At 34.5% G+C, this 22,836-nt stretch overlaps 4 protein-coding genes across 5 annotated transcripts; 2 read left to right on the top strand and 2 right to left on the bottom strand.

Annotated features, from left to right (window-relative positions):
• The first annotated feature begins 1,095 nt into the window (after window positions 1-1,095).
• LOC122590870 (protein O-glucosyltransferase 1-like) lies at window positions 1,096-6,517 on the top strand. Its single transcript, XM_043763048.1, has 6 exons — window positions 1,096-1,455; window positions 3,292-3,770; window positions 3,891-4,074; window positions 5,136-5,188; window positions 5,287-5,497; window positions 5,847-6,517. The coding sequence occupies exons 1-6, from the start codon at window positions 1,249-1,251 to the stop codon at window positions 6,177-6,179; spliced, it is 1,467 nt and encodes a 488-aa protein (XP_043618983.1). The 5' UTR covers window positions 1,096-1,248; the 3' UTR covers window positions 6,180-6,517.
• Window positions 6,518-6,700: 183 nt separating this feature from the next.
• LOC122590871 (bifunctional protein FolD 4, chloroplastic-like) lies at window positions 6,701-10,873 on the bottom strand. The gene is made up of 5 exons (XM_043763049.1): window positions 10,541-10,873; window positions 9,954-10,282; window positions 8,567-8,803; window positions 7,958-8,125; window positions 6,701-7,142 (listed from the first exon to the last, which is right to left on the bottom strand). Exons 1-5 carry the CDS (start codon window positions 10,725-10,727, stop codon window positions 6,972-6,974), a joined length of 1,092 nt encoding a protein of 363 aa, XP_043618984.1. The 5' UTR covers window positions 10,728-10,873; the 3' UTR covers window positions 6,701-6,971.
• Window positions 10,874-10,979: 106 nt separating this feature from the next.
• LOC122590869 (pentatricopeptide repeat-containing protein At5g43790) lies at window positions 10,980-12,827 on the top strand. Its single transcript, XM_043763047.1, has one exon. The coding sequence runs from the start codon at window positions 10,991-10,993 to the stop codon at window positions 12,800-12,802; it is 1,812 nt and encodes a 603-aa protein (XP_043618982.1). The 5' UTR covers window positions 10,980-10,990; the 3' UTR covers window positions 12,803-12,827.
• A 195-nt stretch (window positions 12,828-13,022) lies between these two features.
• On the bottom strand, window positions 13,023-22,171 carry LOC122590868 (K(+) efflux antiporter 2, chloroplastic-like). 2 transcript variants are annotated; one of them, XM_043763045.1, is made up of 21 exons: window positions 22,032-22,171; window positions 19,488-21,170; window positions 19,076-19,247; window positions 18,902-18,992; window positions 18,506-18,642; window positions 18,358-18,417; window positions 18,146-18,265; window positions 17,600-17,668; window positions 17,391-17,456; window positions 17,044-17,133; window positions 16,243-16,347; window positions 16,034-16,162; window positions 15,604-15,813; window positions 15,099-15,248; window positions 14,739-14,792; window positions 14,563-14,621; window positions 14,415-14,481; window positions 14,160-14,336; window positions 13,974-14,030; window positions 13,745-13,819; window positions 13,023-13,331 (listed from the first exon to the last, which is right to left on the bottom strand). In XM_043763045.1, exons 2-21 carry the CDS (start codon window positions 21,092-21,094, stop codon window positions 13,209-13,211), a joined length of 3,618 nt encoding a protein of 1,205 aa, XP_043618980.1. In that variant the 5' UTR covers window positions 21,095-21,170; window positions 22,032-22,171; the 3' UTR covers window positions 13,023-13,208. The 2 variants fall into 2 exon arrangements, with proteins under 2 accessions (XP_043618980.1, XP_043618981.1); XM_043763046.1 differs by having other exon boundaries at window positions 19,488-21,155.
• Between the last annotated feature and the right edge of the window lie 665 nt (window positions 22,172-22,836).

The following is a 22,836-nucleotide window of genomic DNA, read 5'->3' as shown; positions in this document are numbered from 1 at the left end:
CCTGAACTTTGCATGACATGTGGCAGTCATTTCCGTAAATTTACCGCTTGGGTTCATCTTCTAGTTCCTTTTTCATGACTTTTTTTAGTTTATTTTGATTTTTGAATAAGTGTTAAATTAAGACTTAAAATTAGAAGAATACATGCAAACTTTTACTATGTTTTATCTTTGGTCAAAAGGTATGCTGAATTAGAAAATCACTTTATTTGGGATAAAAAATAAACATCTACTTAAGTAGATGTGTCAAGTACGCCTTGTATTTATGCATTTGGTTCAGTTTACACCATTAATTTACTAAGATTGTCAATGATGGCCAGTTTATCTAGTCAAAATTCAAGATCTTAAGTTTGATCTTTATAAAAAGAACTTTACATCAATTGTTATAGTTTGTATGAAACTTCATATATTTATGTATATTATATGTTATGAACTTTTAAATCTTGTACACTTTATATATTCGACCAATAAAAAATTTACAAATGACAACTTATATTGTTACATTAATACCCGGTTACATATAATGCATACAATTGATGTAGAATATTCCCATTAATCTATATACTAAAAAGTTTCTCATATGTACACTCGATCATATATAATTTCCTAAATTTAGCTCAAAAAAGTATAAGAGATTATTCATTATTGCAATATATCACTTTCTGCATGGTGGATATACGGAAAAAGTTCTACTTAAGAAGATTAGTTACAAAACTATGTAAGTTCATAACTATAACTATAACTTAACTATATTATAAATACAGTTAAGTACTTATCAATATGTACGTATTTGATATATACCATATCATCATCTAATTATCTATCTATATATATATCTATATTAAACTTAAGAAGATTTCGTTTACATCAAAACATCGATCCCAAAACAACCATAATTATACATTAACTATGATATTATTAGTATTTAATAATAATTTTGACTTTTTATTCAAATAAGATTAAGATAATAAAGGAAAGAAAAGATATATGTTACTTAATTAACATAATCACACATATATATATATATATATCATGTATAAAATCGAAAAATCCCACTTCTCACGTACGTCCTAATATTCATTTTTTTAATCTTATTTCAATTCTCTCTCTCATCGATCTCTCTTTTATAATTATTCTTTATTAATCAACAAACAAATACAATTCTCTCGCTCCTTTAAATTAAACCATGATTGATTTCCTCTTGAGTCTGTCAAATTAATTAAGCGAAGCTAGCTTCTGCTTCTTCGATCGATGGGAGAAGCAACAGCTGTGGTTGGTGATCATGGTGGTGACCATTTCGATAGCTGTCCGGCAGCTACATCCAGCAGCAGAAAACAGACTAATACTAATAATAATTATGGGATGCTTGTGAAGAACCCGGGTGTGTCGATACTTGTGTCTGTGTTTTTGCTCACTGTTTTCGTCACTGGAGCTATTTTCACTCGTTGGGTTGACGTTGTAAGTACTCGTATATATATACTACTACTATGAGATCATTGTTTATACAACTTTTGCTTAATATTCCCTAAAGTTGTTATAACTTTATAGGTTAAGTTGAGAGGATTCCAAGCCAACCATTAGATTGAAATTAAGGGTCAAGATTCAAACTTAATTTTTGAATTTTAACCCTGATTTCAATCTAATGGTTAGGATTCTCTCAACTTTATCTATAAAGTTATAACAACTTTAAGGAATCTTAATCCATTGCTTTTTCTTATGTTTTGTTATTAATTAGTTATTACTATACCTTCTCGTCATCATATATAATACTGAGCTTTATTTGATAACAACTGTGGCCGTTAAAATTTAAAACTATGGTAGTGATGGTTATAACTTATGGGGGAAACGATAATTGTACCACTAATTTCTATTAATTCACCACAATTTACTAGTTTTATAGCAATTTAATTACTAGTTTTATATGCATGCGCTTGTCTATATTTTTGTGTATATATTCAATATTCTTAACATTTAATCTAATACGTGAATATATTCTTATCATTTTTGTGTAAATATTTTTAACATTTAATCCAATACGTGAATATATTGTTGATAAATGAATATATAGAAAGTATATTCATTACAGCTTTGCAAAAGATTTTTATTTCTTTTTTCTATTCAATACATGCATGCACGTCTTCAATTTGAATATTTGATGGAATGATTGGAATCCACACGGGCTGGATTTTTCTTTTTCTCTTCATTTTTATACTTTTTTTTCTTCTTCTTCTTAATTACGATGATGATTTTGAAATCTTGAATGTAAGTTTGTATTCATGTGGTATTTTAGTCAATAAAGAATTAAATGAAAGTTTGTGACTAAATTTCAGTCAATTGTTGTTACTTTACAAGCTATATTATTTTCTTACGTAACGAGATGCATGTGTACCCGCGCAATACGGAGGTGATGGCGACAACGGTGGTGGCGGTGATGGTTACGGTAATGGTACTGATGTGATTATTAATTTAAAAGTAATTGATGTACATGGTAATGCAGTTTTTTATGGTTAAAGGATACTGTATATATATTTTGTAAATAATTTAAGTAAGAGTATTATAAGGATATTAGGAGAAAATTTTTAAATTAATAAATAAAGGAGAGAGAGTTTAGATAATATGGTTGAAAAATATTTTAAGAATATTTTGAGTAAATTTAGTATGTAAGTTATGAATGTATTGATATTAAGGGTATTTTTGGTATTTAAAAGGGATGATAGTTTGTTTTATAAGAACGTATAGATGAATATTTATCAATAAGCAAATATAGTGGAAAATAATATTTATGATATTAATATTGATATTAGTTTATTTTATAGGTAAACTTCGCTTAAAAAGATATCTATATTATATGCACGTTATAAAACATTTGAACAACATTTAAAAGTTTACAAATAGTAAAATTCATAGCTATCAACTCGTATGAGCCGTGAGTTGACTTATACAAATGGAGTCAAAACATAGGGGAATTGAAAGATGGCGAACCGAATATATACTAATTAACTCAAAATTAAGGGGTCCTGATTCGAAAGCTGACTCATGATTTTCGGTGTGTCTGTCGTTGCAACTCGGAACTAGTATGATTTTGGATATTTGGTGAATTTCGCCAAAGTAATTAACTTTATATTTTACGTATTTATCCTAGCCTGCTACTAAGTTAATTATAACGAGCTGAGTTGAAATTACATTAAAAGTTAATTAGAATCTCACCTTCAATTCACTTACAATAACACCAGATAGATATATTTCAGATGGTTACTAATTAATTAAGGATCCCCTTATTTATTTATCTTGTAGTCTATCATAACAGCCCAATTTCGTCAAAAAGAAATTTCCACCTTCCAAGAAAGTGAAAGCACAAACAACGACAGTAGTAGTAGTAGTTCAACCCCCGAATCATGTCCCGAATACTTCCGATGGATTCACGAAGACTTGAAGCCATGGAAGGATACCGGAATCACATTAGAAATGGTGGAAAAAGCTAAAGAAAAGGCGCATTTCAGGTTAACCATAGTCGACGGAAGGCTTTACATGGAGAAATATGATTATGTGTTCCAAACGCGTGACGTGTTCACCATTTGGGGGATCCTACAACTCCTTGAAGTCTACCCTGGAAAGGTCCCGGACCTTGACTTGATGTTCATGTGTCACGACTGGCCGTTGGTCCTTAAAAGAGATTATCCCGACAACACGAGTATCATTCCGCCACTTTTCCATTATTGTGGCGATGATTTAACTTATGATATCGTTTTCCCCGATTGGTCGTTTTGGGGTTGGTACGTAATATATCACTACCTACCGGCCCTTTCTTAATTATAACTCGATCTTTTTAATTAAACTCTATTTATTTGTACGTGTTAAAGATGTGTGTTTTAATTAATTGGTATTGCGCGCAGGCCAGAAGTGAATATATTGCCATGGGTGAAATTAAGCAAGGATTTAGAACAAGGGAACAAAATGAAAAAATGGATAGAAAGGGAACCATATGCGTATTGGAAAGGGAATACACACACTGGGAGGGCTCGAAAAGATCTTGCCAGGTGCAACTCTGATGATCATCATGCCCAAATCCACCATTTGGTACGTAAATCCGCCCACTTTTTACCCTTTTTCCTTTCATATATATATTTGTGCTAATTTATAACGTACAACCATGTAATAATCCGACCACTCGAATGTGTTAAATGTTTACTTCTATTAATGCCTAATTAAAGATCGCTCATGTAACTTTGTTATATATCAAAAGAAGACTTTTTTTCTCCCCTTTCGGTTAGACTATCCTCTCCTAGTCTCCTATCACATATACGAACTTATCAAAAGCGAGAGAAACTATAACTTGCACGCCAAATAATATTAATGGCAATATGTGACTTTATTTGATGTGATTTTTTGTTGTTAAGTTGACTACCTCAAAATAAAATTATTTTAATTGGGGTCGATCGGCAGTATATATGAATGTCTATTTTCACCAATAATCTCACGTTCGTTCAACCTAGCTTCTTTGGTAAATTTTTGAATAAAGGTTCAAAAACAATCATGTAAAATACTCCGATTAGTTTACATAGGTTGAAGTCAACGTACATTTAAAACCTCTTCGTTATTTTTTTACTCCGTATTTATTTTTTATATTTTTTTTTGTCTTGTGGAGGTCGTCGTATGTACGTGGTGTCAAAATAATATGTGATAACTTTTAAAGAGAGGTTTTGTCAACAAAAAGTGATTCATATATATGCTCAAAATCTTTACCTTTACATTTCTAACATCTTTTTAATCTAAGATCATTTTTGTCCTGTATAAATCAAACATCAATGAAAAAAGATTATGCCTACCGAATAATAATCCTTAAGTCATTCTAAATACAAAGTGGTATCAGATTCTACTTTAATTACTAATATTATTCATCTGACAAATATGCAAAGGTAATTTGCATATATTATTACCATCCAATTTATATAAACTAATTACATAAACATCGTATAACTATAAAATACTCCACTAAACTATACTCAAAGGCCTTTATAAGATACCGTATATCTGATGTTTTTATGAATTAAATAATGATTAATATTAACGGATGCTGCTAGCTAGTCTTATAAATTTTCTATAATATAATATTGACAAATGATAATTAAAATTTTCAGGATTGGAGAAGGGGGTTTAAAGATACGGACTTAGCAAGTCAGTGTACCCATAGGTAAGTCACAGATCAATTACCACCATTTATATATCTGCTTAGTTAGAAGTCAACAAGATATTTTTACTACCCTAAACTATTTCATTTTGTGCTTTTAGGTACAAAATATACGTCGAAGGGAATTCATGGTCAGTTAGCGAGAAATATATTCTGGCTTGCGACTCGATGAGTCTGGTCATAACTCCTCATTACTATGACTTTTTCTCGAGAGGTTTAACCCCAACTGTTCATTATTGGCCTATTAACGAACGCAAAAAATGCGATTCCATCAAGTTTGCTGTTGAGTGGGGAAATAACAATACGGAAAAGGTAACTGTGTTTCCAAATACTCGTGGGTACTATAAAAATCTTACAAGTCTTTCTCAAGTAGTCATTGTCGTGTTCAGGATAACATAAACATTTTGAGTAAAAGTTAATCATATATTTTTTTTGAAAATTTTAATTTTTCATATCATAGTCGTTGATTTAAATGGAGTGCATAATTTCAACACGTAGCTTTAGAAATGGTCAAAATCTAGAACACACTTTATAAGCTAACGTGTCCAATATGTATAAGCAACAAAAAGAACTTTAGAAATTAGAGTGACACAAATTATGCTAAGGCACTTACAAATTCTATTGTTTTTTGAAGATTTTATTTTATTTTCAATTGGTACAGGCGCAAGAAATTGGAAAAAGGGGAACTGAATTCACCGAAAACGAATTACAAATGAAATTCGTCTATGATTACATGCTCCATCTTCTAACAGAATATTCAAAGCTTTTCAAATACAGACCATTTGTCACAAAAAACGCCGTTGAAGTTTGTTCATGTTTAGATAAAGGTATGGTGAAAGAGTTTAAGGAAATATCGAAGGCAAAAGGTCCATCCCAGAACGCTCCATGCACTATGCACCCTCCTTACGATGCCGAGGAACTTCAGTCTTTGATAGAAAAGAAACTAAACTTGACGAGGCAAGTCGAAATGTGGGAAGCAAGGGGGCACGTTTAACACTCATGAAGATGTTCATAAAAGATTTTCAAACCAATTTTTTAATGGGTATAATTTATAGTTGTTGATATAACTTATAGTTTTTGACGTGTTAAAACAAGTGTACTATTATTATGGTATATATAACGGGACAATAAATGGATTGGATATAAGGTTTAGGCATAAGTTGAAAGGAAGGCAATAAACGAGTTATATTTGAGCCATGATACTGACTGATTCAACAATGACATGTTATCTCCAATGACTAAATGCGTACAAATGTCAATATTTGCTTTAATTCTGTAATATTCAGCAACAGTTGATTGCACAATTATAATTTAAAGCATAGTTTACTTTCAGTCTTATTAATTTCAAACAATGAATTGTTGCCATCAATGCATAATAAAAGTGTAATTTAATTTATTTATCTTATTTGCCACTTTTCGATCACTTTGCCATTGTGACCTATCCGACCATGTCATTTTAGTTAAATTTATGTTACCGGACTACCGGTTAGACATAAAATATTTTCGGGATCATTCTTACTCTAAATAGATGGGTCAAAACCCCCGAATTCTACTTCAGATGTGTATTTCTTGCTTGCACAATGAAAGAAACCAGCACAGTTCTCATGCAAAGTCGAAGACTATATCTAACAAATCTTAAAACCAAAACAAACGATATTACATCTTTCTCTCTTTATCTCTCAACATCCTCTTGAAAGGGTGTCAACGGGGTGATTCTAAAGCCCAACATCAGCATCAGACACGGCTGAACATAGAGACATCATCTCTGTTAGAGTACAAAGACAGATTACCTGAAGTTATGAATTCTTTTGGCAGATAAAAGGGTGTTGGAGAGAAGCATAGCTATTGTCATTGGGCCAACTCCGCCAGGAACCGGAGTTATTGCTGAAGCAACCTTGCTTGCTTCTTCATAACAGATGTCCCCCACCAACCGATATCCTCTAGGACATTCTGGATCCTATTTGAACAAATTAAAACCATATAATTCATTAAACCTACCTTGAAAATCCTGTTAGCAGCTTCGAAGCATTTGAACCACCTTAGCTTTTGATAAAAATAAATAATTTTACACAGTTTTATTAAACGACGCTTTTAACAATCTTTTCAGACTATGCTGAATTTATTCATCTGAATCAAATCTCAAATATAAAAGTCCTATTACGTTGGAATTTGGTAAGTAATGAACCATAAATGGAACAAGAACTGTCATGTTTGTAAAGGTATTTTGGATAACTGTGTCAACATTCTAACACATAAAATTTGCCAAACTATAGTATTTTCATATCATTAACTAAACACCAATCAACACTTAATATTTATTTTGATAAAGATTTTTGTTCTTTTCTCCAATCGAACTTTGTTGGCACACTATGAGCAAAACAATGTGGAATGACACATAAGAGACCAAGTGGCCATCCAGCCAGAGTTAAAAACTAAAAATATGCAGAAATTTTCTTTTGAATGCATATTGAGAGCAAATACGTTAATGTAAGATTTCTCTTTAAAATCGATAAGCATTGAGCTAGAGAAATAATATAAATAAAGTCATGTTACATGGAGCATGATAAATAAACGTCCAAACAAGCCACTTAGAACTCCTATTAGCGGAGGTTTAATTCATCAGACTAAGATAACAGAACAAAACTGTTTGTCATATTTGACAAACTGGTAACTGAAGTATAACTCTTTGGTAATTAACCCTTTCCCAAAATGGTAAAATTATGTGAATACATGAACAAGAAAGTAACGTAAAAGCTACTAGTTAATACTAACCTCAATAGGATTGATTCCAACGTCAATTAAAACAGCACCAGGTTTCACCCAGCTACCCCTGACCATATTTGGTTGTCCGACTGCTGATATAATGATATCAGCTTGTCTAGTGATCTCCTCTGGATTCTTTGTTCTTGAGTGGACAATAGTAACAGTAGCATCTTCTCTCTACATACAAAATAATACATTTATATCTTTAGGATGCTTATGCATTTATATCTCTACATACAAAATAATACATCTCCTCTGGATGCTTATGCTTATGCGTTTACTCAATAATGGATTCAAGCTATGATTTGTTTCAAACAGATCAAACAATTAAAATGATAAAACTAGCTTAGAAAGAAACATGTCAAACTGGTGGAAAGCAATCCAAAAAGTAAATGCATGACCTTTATAAATTGAAATAAAATAACATTATAACTTAGCCACTTAGATAATCATATTTCGGCACAATAATTAATAAAGAATACAAAAATTGGATAAAAGTGTTTGTGTTCGACCTGATACTACCAGTTTGACATGCATTCATTACCAAACGAGCCCAAACACCCTTTTTTTCTACCTCAAGTATAAGAACTTGTATAAGGCAACACTACATAGTCATACCTGAAGTAAAAGAGCAGCGGGCATCCCGACAATGTTGCTCCTACCAATCACCACCGCCCTCTTCCCTTTGATGGGGATGTCATATCTATGCAACAACTCGATGCACCCTTTAGGTGTGCAGGGAACAAACAATGGTTCTCTCCCTCGCATGGCTAGACGGCCAATATTCAAAGGGTGGAATCCGTCAACATCTTTTTCAATGCAAACAGCGTTTAAGATGTTCTGCTCATTTATATGCTGATTCAAGAAGTGCATTAGAGCATATCAATCTATAACTTTACCAAATATAAAGTCAGGACTAATAATCAAACACACAACACAATTGCATGAAATGCTTTATCGAGCATTGTATTCACATAATTTGGCAATCTTCCAAAATTCAACCAAATTCCTGATATAAGTTTGAATTTCTTGTACAAAAATATGGAAATCTTTATACAAAGAGAAACCACACTTACTAGTAGTATCAGTGAAGTGCCGAACCATTATACAATCTAGATTTAGCTACACATCAAAGCTCTAAGAAATAAGAAGTTTTTTTCCCATCGAATTGCAGCATTAAATCCATTGATGTGCTATAAACTCATTAAGAGATCCAAAGGTGTTCTAGTAGCAAACCCTGTATTTTGTTTACATGTAAATTGCATAAAAAATACTAACATAGTTTGACCGACTTCCTAGCTAGCCGAGCATAGGACTTAGACACTTGAAAAAAGGATCCAACTCCCCATACCCTGCATATCTGTGGAATTGGGTGTCCTTGTAGACAAAGAAAAAATGATCCAACCTTATAAACATGTTGATTAATAGGATGTTGAAGTTTTAAGAAATTTAATTCAGGGCTGACGTTTTGGTAAAGTAGACCAGTTAACTTTTTCCGACATGAAGCGTATGTGGCACTGATGAGACATCTCAAAACCGAATAACTTACTGGCTTACCTTAAACAAAAACAGCTTGAAAGTTGAATCCTTTTTTGAAAGTGAAAAAACACAATCCTCTAGATAAATGAAATTGACCAAACTATGTTACTTTTTTATGCGATTCACCCTTTATTTGTTTATTTTCCTTCTCCTAATTGCTACTAGAAAGTATTACTATTGTTTCAGTATGAACTATATAGCAGTTAGCAAACTGAAAGTAAAAAAACCATGTTCATTTCTTCTGTAATACATAAGGTTCAAGTTTGGGTTAATAGTATTATATTGAGTGATTAGCATTTCCATAAAACTTGTACTTTTGTCGCAAACAGAAGGCTATTCTTCCAATTATGCGGTTCAACTAGAGAGTCACAATCATTGCATGCACAAAATTAAACCCTTTAATGTTATTATGACATAAACTAACATAGAGATTAAGAATAAGCTCTTATCTGATTAGAAAACTTACAGAAGGCAGAGGTAACTGAACAAGTATTCCATGAACAGACGGGTCATCATTGAACTCTGAGATGTGCTTAAGAACTTCTTCTTCAGTGCAATCCTCAGCCAACCGCACTTCATAAGAATTGATTCCCACGGTATCACATGCTTTCTTTTTGTTACGTACGTAAGTCGCAGAATCCTTTCTGTCTCCAACTAGAATAACGGCTAACCCAGGAACAATCCCAATCTCGTCCTTCATTCTAGAAATTTCAACAGCAACTTCTTCTCGTATGTCCTTTGCAACACGTTTCCCATCAATAACCGTCGCAGAAGTCTCATTATTTACCTCCACAGCTGCAAGATAAGCAATCCGTGTTTATAAATTCTTATATCTTAGCCAATAACTTTCTGCTTTTGATCTGAACTCTACTTTATAAATTTTCTTCATTAATACATACATATATATGCAGCGAGCAGAATTACATATATTAAAAACAATAATTAAATCAAATAATCACAAAAACACATGCATAATCAATACAAAAGTACTTTGAAATTAAAAATTACGAATTTCTTAAAAAAAATAACAATATAAATTATAAAATTTTTTACCAGTGGTAGCTGATGAGGATGAACAGATGGATTTGGGAAATTTAGGGTTTGAAATACGAAACTGAAGAGAAATGGAGGGCCGAAAATGTAAAATAGTGTTTGGATGTTTAGTGGTATTGAATTTAAGAAGACGAGATGAAGAAGACGATGAATTGGTGAGAAACATAGTTGCTGCTGTGGCCGCCATTTTCTTATTACTATTATGTAATAATCTACAGAAGAAGATTGATTGCAATTTGGAACCTATAATTATTTATAATAAAATTCTCACTTCTTCCTTTTTAAGGGGTTTAATAAGGGTTTTGTTTGGTGATAATTTTGTTCTTAGGGTTTTCTTTTCTTATACTACTATATCAATCAAAAGTTGCGTAGAAAACCCATCAAAAAGACATTTATTATTCTGTTTTGAGGGTGTTTAAGACGGCTTATTTTACCCTTCTTACTCTCAAAATGTCAAAAACAACACTTATGAAAACCTCTTCAAACCCATTCACAAAACACCCACTTCTCCAAATCTTAAAAACAAAGTGCAAAACCTTAAAAACATTCAAACAAACACACGCACAACTCATCACAACTGGTCTTATTCTTCACACTTACCCACTCACTCAACTCCTCTCAACACTCTTATCCTCCACCCTAACCACCTCCTTATCCTACGCGCTGACCATCTTTAACCAATCTTCAAACCCCCCAACTATATTCATTTTCAACACCCTTATTTCATCAATCCTAACCCATCATAACCAACACACCCACTTGGCATTTTCACTCTACAACCAAATTCTTAGTTTAAAAAACATTAAACCAAATTCTTATACATACCCGTCTCTTTTTAAAGCTTGTGGGTCAAACCCCATTTGGGTCAAACATGGTCAAGCATTGCATACTCATGTGTTGAAGTTTCTTGATCCTATTGAGCATGATCATTTTGTTATAGCGTCATTGGTTAGTTTTTATTCGAAATGTGGGAAATTTAGAGTTTGTAAGTATTTGTTTGATCGAATTAGTCGACCTGATTTAGGTTTGTGGAATTGTATGCTAACTGCTTATAATCTTAATTGCAAGGATAGTAGTCTGTCAATGTCCGTTTTGTGTTTGTTTGGTGATATGCAAAAGAGTTTGATAATTAAGCCAAATGAAGTTAGTTTGGTGGCTTTGATTAATGCTTGTGCTGATTTGGGTGCTTTTAGTCAAGGGATTTGGGCGCATACTTATGCGGTTAAGAATAATTTGAAGCTTAATCTGTTTGTCGTGACGTCTTTAATTGATCTTTATGTGAATTGTGGGTTCTTGGGGTTTGCACGCCAAGTGTTTGATGAATTGCCGGAGAAAGATGTGTTTTGTTATAATGCGATGATCAGAGGATTTGCTACTCATGGGTATGGACTTGAAGGGATTGATCTGTTTAAGAGTATGATATCAGAGGGGTTATCTCCTGATGATGTTACAATGGTGTTGATTATATCTGCTTGCTCACATGTCGGGCTTGTGGATGAAGGTCGCGAGTTCTTTTATACAATGAGGGAGAAATATGGGGTTGAACCAAAACTTGAGCATTATGGGTGCTTGGTGGACCTTTTGGGTCGAGCTGGGAGGCTCAATGAAGCCATGGAAATACTTCACACGATGCCTATGAAGCCTAACGCGATTATCTGGAGATCTTTACTTGGTGCATCAAGAAATCACGGAAATTTACAGATTGCTGAGGTAGCACTTGACAATCTGGTCAATTTAGAGCCTGAAACCAGTGGGAATTATGTGCTTTTATCAAACATATATGCACATATGAATAAATGGGAGGGTGTAAAAAGTGTAAGGAGACTAATGAAAGATCATGGCATAGATAAAGTACCTGGAACGAGTGTTCTTGAGATCGATGGTGCTTTTCATGAGTTTCTTACAGCCGATAAAACACACCCACGATCTCAAGAAATTTATCTCAAGATTGATGAGATTAACAAAAAGCTACACGAGTATGGGCATAAGGCAAGGACCGTGGAGGTGTTGTTTGATTTAGAAGAGGAAGATAGAGAAGATGCATTATCGTACCATAGTGAGAGGCTCGCGATTGCTTTTGCACTTATCTCATCCGAGTGTGGTTCACCAATTCGAATTATAAAGAACCTGAGGGTGTGTGTCGATTGTCATAATTATACGAAGCTAGTTTCAATAATATATAAAAGAGAGATCATAGTCAGAGATCGAAATAGATTTCATCGGTTTCAAGATGGGAGTTGTTCTTGTTTAGATTATTGGTAGGAATTTGAAATGCAAATTATTCAAGTAACAAACGGTTTAATTTATCAATTAAAAAAGTATCCCAGAAAACTGAATCTGGAAAATGAAAAATAACAGAACTCGTCTTAGACGTGTGTAGAACTCAACTATATGCAAAACTGATACCGACTACAACGGAACAAAAAATCACCCAAAAAATTGGGCATGCACTGCAACTAAATGTGTAAAGAGAAAGGGGGGGTATGGAAAATTGTATGAACAGATGAAGAATGAATTCAACTATGTCTTCCTTTTCAGCTAGGTGTTTCTGTACAATTTGTAACGGAGGGGGAATGGACTGTTATCCACTCCTTCGAAATCCATTTTATTTTTGAACTTCGTAGTTTTTTTAATACCTTTTTTTTTGTTAGATTTTATGGAGGTGGTTTCATATTGCAAGTGTTCCTTCACTGATTTGGTTATCATCAACTGAAGAATCCGGAGAAGATTTAGGTCTGGACATGATCCGTGAGAAACCATAACCAAGAGAACTTCCGCTTGTTTCTGAGAGCTGCATAATGCATCATCAAAGCAATGCATTCAGCGTCTACCAATACTAAAGAATCATTTGTGGTAGAAGAGGTAGCAATTTCAACCCAGTAACTTGTAAATGGGTCGATTTTGGTTATTTCTTAAACGGGTCAAGTAAGCCCTTAGTGAATATTAGTGCATGAAACCTCCTACACCATTTTCTTTAATTAAAATGATACTATTGTTGACATAATATAACTTGTATCATCCATCATAATTGATACACAAATTATCCATAAATAAAGTTAATAATCTGGGACAACAAGCATAACCGACCAACCGACATGTATGAAAAGAGTTTGAACTGTTATCCTATCCTCCCCTGACCCGCCCATTTTGCTACCTCTAGTTTGTGGTATAAGATTCAAGACATGAAACAGTCAGATTGGATACCTCGGTAAGCTCTGATAGGTGGCGAGATCTGAACTCATTGATAGTAGCTACTATCTCTGACATTGGCAATTTAGCCTATGAAACAAAACAAATTATAAACACTCAAGAATCAGTAGGACGTTGATACTAGCATGATAAAACCATCAGCAGAAATCAAGAGATTAGTCATTAATACTGCATGAAAATGACGTCAAGCAATCCTATTTAACCAATCAAGCTAATAACTCACTTGTGCAAGAACAGCAGATGCTAATTGCAAACTTGGCTCTAAGGTCTCTGGCACGACCTAAAACATGTTTAACTCGAAGTCAAAGGCATGATATGGTGTGTAAAGTTGTATACGCAGTGGACCTCGACCAGTAATGATTGGAGACATAGTTAAATAGAAAGAAAGATGCTTGAACTATAAATTTACCGCTGTTGCCCCGGCCTTTTCTAAGTTGAGTCCATGATCAACATCATGTGCGCGTACAAATGTCTTAACATTGGGGTAATACTTGCTAAGAGCCCAGACAGTTCTATAGTTTGCACCAGGTGAATCTAAAGTTATCGCTGCAGCACAGGCTCTGTGGGCGCCAATTTTATGCAAGACCTGGAAGTTGAGGCGAACAAAAAAAGGTCAGACTGAGTTTTCAGGGTTGCATATTTAACTATGATCATATAGGTTCACCTCTCGACTACCAGCATCTCCAAAATAAACAGGAAGATCAAGTGCGCGTCCCACTGCTACCCGGTCACTTACATCATGAGAAAAGTTAGATGTCAGTAGGCTTGTTATATGTTGAGTATAAGTGGAAAAGATATAAATAACTTCATACCTGCTGACGTCAAGAGCAACAAATGGAATGAGTCTTTCAGAAAGAAGCTGCGCGATGATCTGAAAGAACAAAAAGATAGAAATAAATATTAAAGACCACTGCTTCACATATGTTAATATTTAGAGGAAGGTTCTGTTTTTGTGTTCGTTTTTATATAATTGATGATGGTGCTGCACCTGGCCAACGCGTCCAAACCCGCATATAATGATATGATCTTGCAAATCGTCTGTCTGAAAGAAGTTCAATGAAATATGAGAATGACCCATGTATTTGAAATATGAGTATTAAGTATCACGGCCATTACAAGCACTATGTGTATCATGGAATGTACACTTCCTTATATATGGATAATTATATATTACTCCGTATGTGGTCTAATTGATGTGCATAAAAAATTTAAAAACATACACTGCAGAAACACATAAGATTATTCTCATCATATGCAAAATGTTTTGATGTTATTGATCACTGATAAAAATTAGTGTGGCACTGCACAAGTGAATGATAATAAAATTTACTTTTGTAAGGAATTATACCTCACTTTCGTCAGGCAATAAACTACGGACATCATGCTGCTCAAAACGAGATGCTATTAACTGGCCTCCAGCAGCTAACCATGGTGTGAGGGCCATTGAGATCCCCACCACAAGAAACAGCAACGAAGATAGCTGAGGAGTCATTATACCCTGTAATAGACAAATAAAACTGAAATGTTACTGATGTTAATTCTACATCTACCTTCCAACTCCTTAAAAAGGGCCATGATTCAGCAGTTATCAAGGTGACCCATCAACCAAGAGATTATGGGTCCCATTCCTACTTGGGACAAGTATGTGGTAATTCTGTGTGAATATTTGTCTTTCTAAAACAGAAAAGGAAAAAAAAAAATTTGATAGAGCATATAAGTGGAAAAAAAGAGAGCAGAAAAGCATGATGCTGCTCATTTGCAATACTAGATCATGCAGCTACGAAATGCAAAACAAATCTATCAATTACCAGATTGTTGACAACATTGAAAAACCTTAGTTAGCTGAAATTCACCTGATTGACGGCTTCGCCAAAAGCGACAAATGCAAATTCTCCACCAGGTGCAAGTAAGAGACCAACTCTAATTGCAGATATTAATGATACCCCAAAAAGTCTACCAACTGCAGCTACCATTACAGTCTTCCCAACAATTAGAAGTCCTAATGATCCCATAATAACAGGAAAGTTTGAAACAAGAAGTTTTGGATCGATTGACATTCCAACCTGACAAACAGAAAATTATCATCACTTCTTTTTAGAGGGTAAAGAAAAAGATTCAATGATAAATAATAAAAGGAATTAAGGAAATTATCATTACTGAAATTTCAATTCTATGTCCCCACCCAATAACTTTGGAGGGTGAGAAGCTACTGAAGCACAGAAAAATGCACTAGGTTTTACGATACAAAGACCACCAAACAGGGAAATCAAGATTGAGACATACCGTCATGAAAAAGAGACCTAATAGGAGGCCACGATATGGAGCGATATCTGACTCAACTTGCAAAGAGAATTCAGTTTCTGCAAGTAACAAACCAGCCAAAAAAGCTCCCAGTGCCATTGAAAGGCCAGCCTGTTCCATTTATCATGAGGAAGGGGTGTTAATACTGTAGTGATTCTGTATGAAATGACCAAAATGGTTAGTCCACTTACACGGGCAGTAAGTAGACTAGTTCCCAGTATAACCAGAAGAGTATTTGCAGAAAATATTTCTGCATTTTGCATATCTGCAATTTGCTTGTAAATAGGGCGAAGCAGCTGCAAAAAAATATAATCAGTACTGACCCAAAATGCATCAAAATATATACTTGTGTGAACTTATTAAGTTATTTACAGTTGCATCCTGGTGACTAGAGTATTAAACTGTTTAACTTTAAGCATTTATTCATATAATTGAAAGTAAAGTCTTCCAGGGAACATGCAGTTATATTATGGGTGAATGGCCGAAGGGGAGGGCCAAATCACCATAAGAGTAAGATCACCATTCTTTCACTTACCTCAGGTGAATGATAGCTCTTACAAAAATTCTGGTCACCAGACCGATACTTAGCTTAGTATTAGGGTTAAAGGCTCAAAGCACACTGTTAAAAGTGTGATGGAAACATGGACGCATTGAGTTGGTTGGATAACAGGTCAAATTGTGTTCGGGATTATAATGCGTCATTTTTAGTGCATGTAGAAAAGGGTTGAGTCAGGTTGGCCAGCATACACAAATTTGAACAATTAAAAAATTGATGAATATACGTGATTAATCTGTTAATCATGGTTACAACTAAATCTTCGAATAAAATGACTAGGAGGTTGTGTGCAAAAGAAAAAGACATTGGGTGACTTTAAACCTATTTTACTAAATAATTGGTTTAAAACTACAACCCCTTCATAAATGCCCGGTTGGTTAGCCACAATAGTGCTTCAAGAAATTGTCAATCTTAAAAAAAAAGGTACAGAACTTACCAGCCGTCCTCCAGCAATAATGGCACTGATAGCAACAACTGCCTTTACAGCGGCCAATCCAAGAGCTTCAGCAATTGCATAAAATCCAATCTGAAAATGTATAAAAAGATGGCTCATTGATAACTTTTGTGATCTATAGATCAAGGAAGATGAGAAATCACAGTATGCGATCAGGCTACGAACTCATTTCAACTCATCTCATTAAGATTACTAGCTCAGAAACCATAAAGGAGCTTTGGTGGAGATTTAACACTGATTATGTAAAGGATTAAAAGATCATAGAATGATAAAACGATCTGAATAGGTCTTTCACTGGGTGGATGGTATGTGCTCATGAACATACTTACCCCTCCTTTGGATGAATTAGGTGAAATAAGAGGTATGAGAATCAACAAAACAACAACAGCCAGATCCTGGCAGGAGAAAAAGACAATAATCAGCAGTTCATTATAGAAATCAATAATAATAAATAATCAACCAAACAGCAGCAGCTACGTCACTCACCAAACCACATACACATACACAAAGTGGAGAGAGAAACAAAAGCACAAGTTACCTGGAAAAGTAAAACAGAAAATGTGGCTCGTCCATGACGTGATGTGCTCTCTCCCCTTTCCTGTAATACCTGCACAATGGATAAATGCTTATAAATGTGATTGTCAACCAATGTTCAATGGTGAAAACGGATGTCATATTAGGTCTACCAAGATAGATAAAAGCAAGTATTGTGGAGATAAATGAAAAAAGTGAAAGGGTGTGGAGGCACAGGCACTTTAGCATAAGGTATTCACGGAACTATTTGATCTCCTTCGTGTTAGGGCGACGCTCGTACAGGCTATACCAACCAGTTTTAACGAAATACCACATGCATATGCCTAAGAGTTGAGGAAACAAGAATCATATAGACTACATAAAGAAACTGATGCCTGCCATTATTAGCATGAAACAGGCCAAATTTTTAGTGGTGAGACATAAGGTGGACATAGAAGAAAGAACTAAATAGACAGAAAGTTAGCATGTGTAGATCATTTGATTTAATGCCAATTTAATCATGTAAGACTACATGGCAAGAAATGGCAAATATAACTGTAGTGATGATTACCTGCAGGACAACTGCTGTAGAAGATAATGCCAACCCATTACCAATGACAATTGCAGCAGGTCCAAGCTGTCCACAAACAAAATGAGCCATCAAGCCTACCACGGTTGCTGTCACTAACACCTGTGTCACGGAAAAAGGTTAAAATAAGCGGGAATACAAATAATGCACAATGCACGCTTGTTAGTGTGTTACAACCAAATATTTGCAGTTACCTGAGCGGAACCCAATCCAAAAACATATTTCTTCATTGAACTCAGCCTTTCAACTGAAAGCTGTAAAATAATATACAATTTCAATCTGAAATAAGCATAAATATGTAATACATACATAAGCTCGTAAGTTAGACTTATTCATTCAAACCTCCAGGCCAATATTGAAAAGCAGGAAAACAACTCCAAATTCAGCTATTGCTTTCGTTGCATGAACATTGCGTATAATCGAGAGACCGTAAGGTCCAATCAATATGCCAGCAGTTAAGTACCCAAGAACAGGACTTCCTAAACATGCAACCAAAATGAGGACACATTGAGTGATACAGACACAAAAAAAAGAAATACCTTACATATTTCAGTAGATAACTGAAATTCATATCCGTGTAAGCATAGTATCTTCTAAACTTGGTTTTTTAATTAACACCACTTGGACATCAAAGTATGTAAAATATAACAAATTAGTCGTCTAGCAAAAAAATTTAGAGTATTGTAAACTGGTACTTTAGGTACCCACTGGTAAGTAGATAACTTAAAGTTCAAGTACCTCCTGGAAGTTTCTGAAATATAGGCACAAAGATTACACTACCAAGCAACAACCACAACATATCCAAAAGAGAAGCTTCTTCCTCGTTGATCTAAAAAGATAATCAGAAAAGGACAAAAATATAACTTTAGAGACCACTTCAGAAATATAGAAGGTGAAAAAGAAACAACAAACCTCTTGGTGTGGCAACGTATCAATTAACTTTTTAGCTCTTTCAGGTAATTTCCTAATCTGGCTGACCAAGGGCTCAACATTGGACGAGAATTCATCAATCCTGGTGGAGATAACGTTTGGCTGCTGAAACTGTTTGTCAATTCGCTGTTCTTGTTTGGCATAGAAAGCAAAACTGTAATATACATATGAAAATTATTAATCTGAGGATACAGCTTTACCAGCAATATTCTGTATGCCACCAATATTTTGATATCGTTTTTTAGAAAGACAAAAATCCACAATCCACACATATTCACAATTTGTCCACCATGTGACTATTAGGTTAAATATTGATGCATTAAGCCAATAATTTTCAATAGACAAACCCCGTTTCAGTAGTTACTCTGATAAGTAATCTGCAAGAAATATATACCTGGCGCCAACGAGCAAAGCCCCAACTAATAGCTTAGGTAGTTGCTTTCTCACTGATTCACTAAGCCCCTGAAAAACTGTTGCCGGTGTAAACTCAGTACCATCTTCCAAAGAGAAAAACGACGCAGAAAAAAAACGAGATGATTTCTTCAATAATGCTTTTGGGGAATTCAATGGTGAGCTATCCTTAGTGAAATCCTTCTGTGTTTCTGCCTTTTTCATCTGAGCTCCAGTCTTAGTCTTTTCTGCATCACTTTCAGTATCTTTGGATGTTTCCCCAATCTCTTTGTCACTGTCATCCGAATATCTAGGATCTTCAGACATCTGGCCTTGAAAATTTATCTCGACATCATGTATTGGTTCACTCAGAGGACCATCGATTGTCACATCACTGTCTCCATCAGCATCGGTTTCAAATAAATTCCGTTCAGTGGCCTTTTCGTCACCTATTGTCTCCCCATCTAAAGTTGGTGACACACTTTGGGACACTTTCTTCTCAGAACTATCCGCAAGAGAGATGGCAAGAACTTTCTCAGCTTTCTTTAATGCAATCTCAGCATCATTAACACGTTTCGTAGCTTCAAGTTCAAAAGCAACAGCTTCCTCTGCTAAAAGCATTATGTTTGCCACATCTTCGTCAGCTTTTAAAGCATTCGTTTGCGCTTTTTCAGCAACTTCATTCAGCAAAACGACTTCTCTTTGCAACTCATCTTTTCTGTTTTGCAATCGAATCAATGCTTTCTCACAATTTTCCAAATTCACCCTACACTCTGTCATATCCTTCTGAGCAGCTAAGAGAGTTTCCTCTTCTCTTAATAAAATCAAGTTTTCCTCTTCACTTTCATTGTCAGCACTACCATCTTTCAAGCCTTTCTCTTTTGCAACTTCTAATGATTCAAGAGCCACCTGATGCCTAGCCTCTGCCAAGGAAAGGGCCATTTTCGCTCTCTTAATAGCTTCTTTAGTGGGGTCCTCTTCTTTCACAATCTCTTCAATAGCAATTAATGCTGAGTTGACATTATCCCATGCATTTAATGCTTCATCTTTTAGTGCTATTGCTGCTTCTGATATCCTTTGAGCCTTATTCTCAAACATGGTACTATTGAGTTGGGCTATCTCCAATTCTTTTAGTGCCTTCTGCAACAACTCCTTTAATTCATCCAAAGTAGGGACCTCTGCCTCTTCTTCCTTATCCTTTGAATCCTTTTTCTTATCTGGACTATGACTAGTTTCTTCGTCTATTGAATTCTCTCCATTTTTAGTCTCAATAGATTCCACATCCCTTCCGGTCCCATTGATTAAATTGATTGAATCATTTCCCAGGCAAGCTGTTTTAAGCTTCCCCCTTGATGTCTTGAGTATACAAAATGAATACTTAGGCCCGTTGGAACCCTTCAAACAAATATTCAGTTGGCCTTTGTCAATTTGATTTGAATTAAAACCATGACGACTAAAAGTAATCAATTTCTTTCTAGAGCCAATTTTTGATACATAACTTGTATTGCCAAGAAAGTTATAACCAAAAGTCGACTGCAAGTTCAGCTGCTCAAATGTTCCACAACTAGATACTTGACGATCACTAATCCGGAAACTACATGACAACTTCATATCTCACCCCACTCTCTTGAATTCTGACTACTATGTGATCGTGAAAGCAAGTCTCATTAGGCTGTAATTCAAACACCTGCAAATATAAGTATATAATAGAACCCAACCATCAAAGCCTACTTAAACCAAATGAGTTAATCACATCAACTTATGCCTCTGGATTCAGGTCTAGTAGCAAAAATTTAGGTGTGCATGGATGTCTTTTTTGTTCGATATAAACATCAACTTAAGCCTCTATCATGGTAGAGGTCAAAATGAAAAACGAATGCATTCACATACACTACAATCGGTTGGTGTATAACTTGTATTGAGTTTGAATTAGGGGAAGGTTTCTAAATAATTGACTGCATTCGAGTTAAAGTGTATCGCAAAAAGATTGTGACAGTAAGCAACTCATACACATACTTGTCCTAAATAAATGTTGACTCATCGTAGTCGAAATTGTAACATTATACTAGAATGCGTTTCAAATGTATTCTCAATGTGAGTATAAATCAGCATAAGAAATCAACATCGGAAAACCTACACTAGACACACACGCATGACTACTCAAATTGCCGAATGCATTCTAGACTTGTAATACGAATTTTAATATACAAAATGAAACATCAATATTGGTCAATCTGTATCATATACATAGAATAAATACAGTGAAAGAGCTAGTTAGGCTAAAGTGTATTTCTCATGGAAAGGGTGGGGTTCAATATCTACTACTAAACCTAATATCCCCCCAAATATCATTTGTAACAGTTTCTTATTTATAACTTTAGCAGATATTCATCAAACATACTACCCAAACAATTACATATATATGAGGTCATGTGAAATTGCATAAAAAGGTCATGTGGTTCACGTGCACCGTCCCTGTCTAACTATATCTATACTAAAAATCACACAGATATACATACATACATACACAATGGAGAGTGAAACTTACAGTTTGAAACTGACGAGGAATTGAGATAGTAGCTGCCAAGTAATAACAACAAATGGACGGTTTTTACAATGAAATTACTAATTATCTCCTTCAGAGAGAGAGAGTTTGTTGCTTTGTCAATAGTATGAAAGAACCAAAGAGGGAAAAATGAATGATTCACAGTTTTTTTTTTTTAATAACATATATTATTTGGAAAACCGAAATTTGTGAAGGATTGAAAGAAAATATTTTTGAGTGGTGGTGGGGAAGGGAGTAAAAGGAAGTGGATGTACTGAAACACTTTGTCAATAATATTGACACAGTCAACGTGCAAAAATTTAAGTACTCGGAAGTCGCAACGCTTCAATATTCACATTTTAATTTCTGATACATGTTTGTTATTATATCTGAAAAAGAAGTTCTTTTATATCGTAATAGAAGATTATCTTATAATGCAATAAAAACGCATGGTGTTTGTTCAATGCGTCCAACTTTGGGGATATCATATGGTACATTTGTTTTAATTAGTCAAACTAATCGTGTACATAATGTTTGTGACTTGTAGACTTTGAATTAGATAGAAGAATAAGAAAGTCGTAACTTTTCATTATATGCATTTTAGATAGACTATTGTTCTCCCTTGTTAAGTGCCCCTATTATTAATTTGGATATAAAAATAAAAATAAACTATGATAGAAGCAGTAAACCATTGATGGACCAAAATTGAGAAAGAGGGAATTCATATTGATGGTGTTGCCCCCAACTCTTCAACCACTCCAAACGACCCCCTTTCATGTAATGTATGCACAATCGCAAATGGCACCAA

Source organism: Erigeron canadensis, chromosome 3, assembly GCF_010389155.1.
Source record: "Erigeron canadensis isolate Cc75 chromosome 3, C_canadensis_v1, whole genome shotgun sequence".
Taxonomy (NCBI): Eukaryota; Viridiplantae; Streptophyta; class Magnoliopsida; order Asterales; family Asteraceae; genus Erigeron; species Erigeron canadensis.
This window is presented reverse-complemented; position numbering and strand designations above follow the sequence as displayed.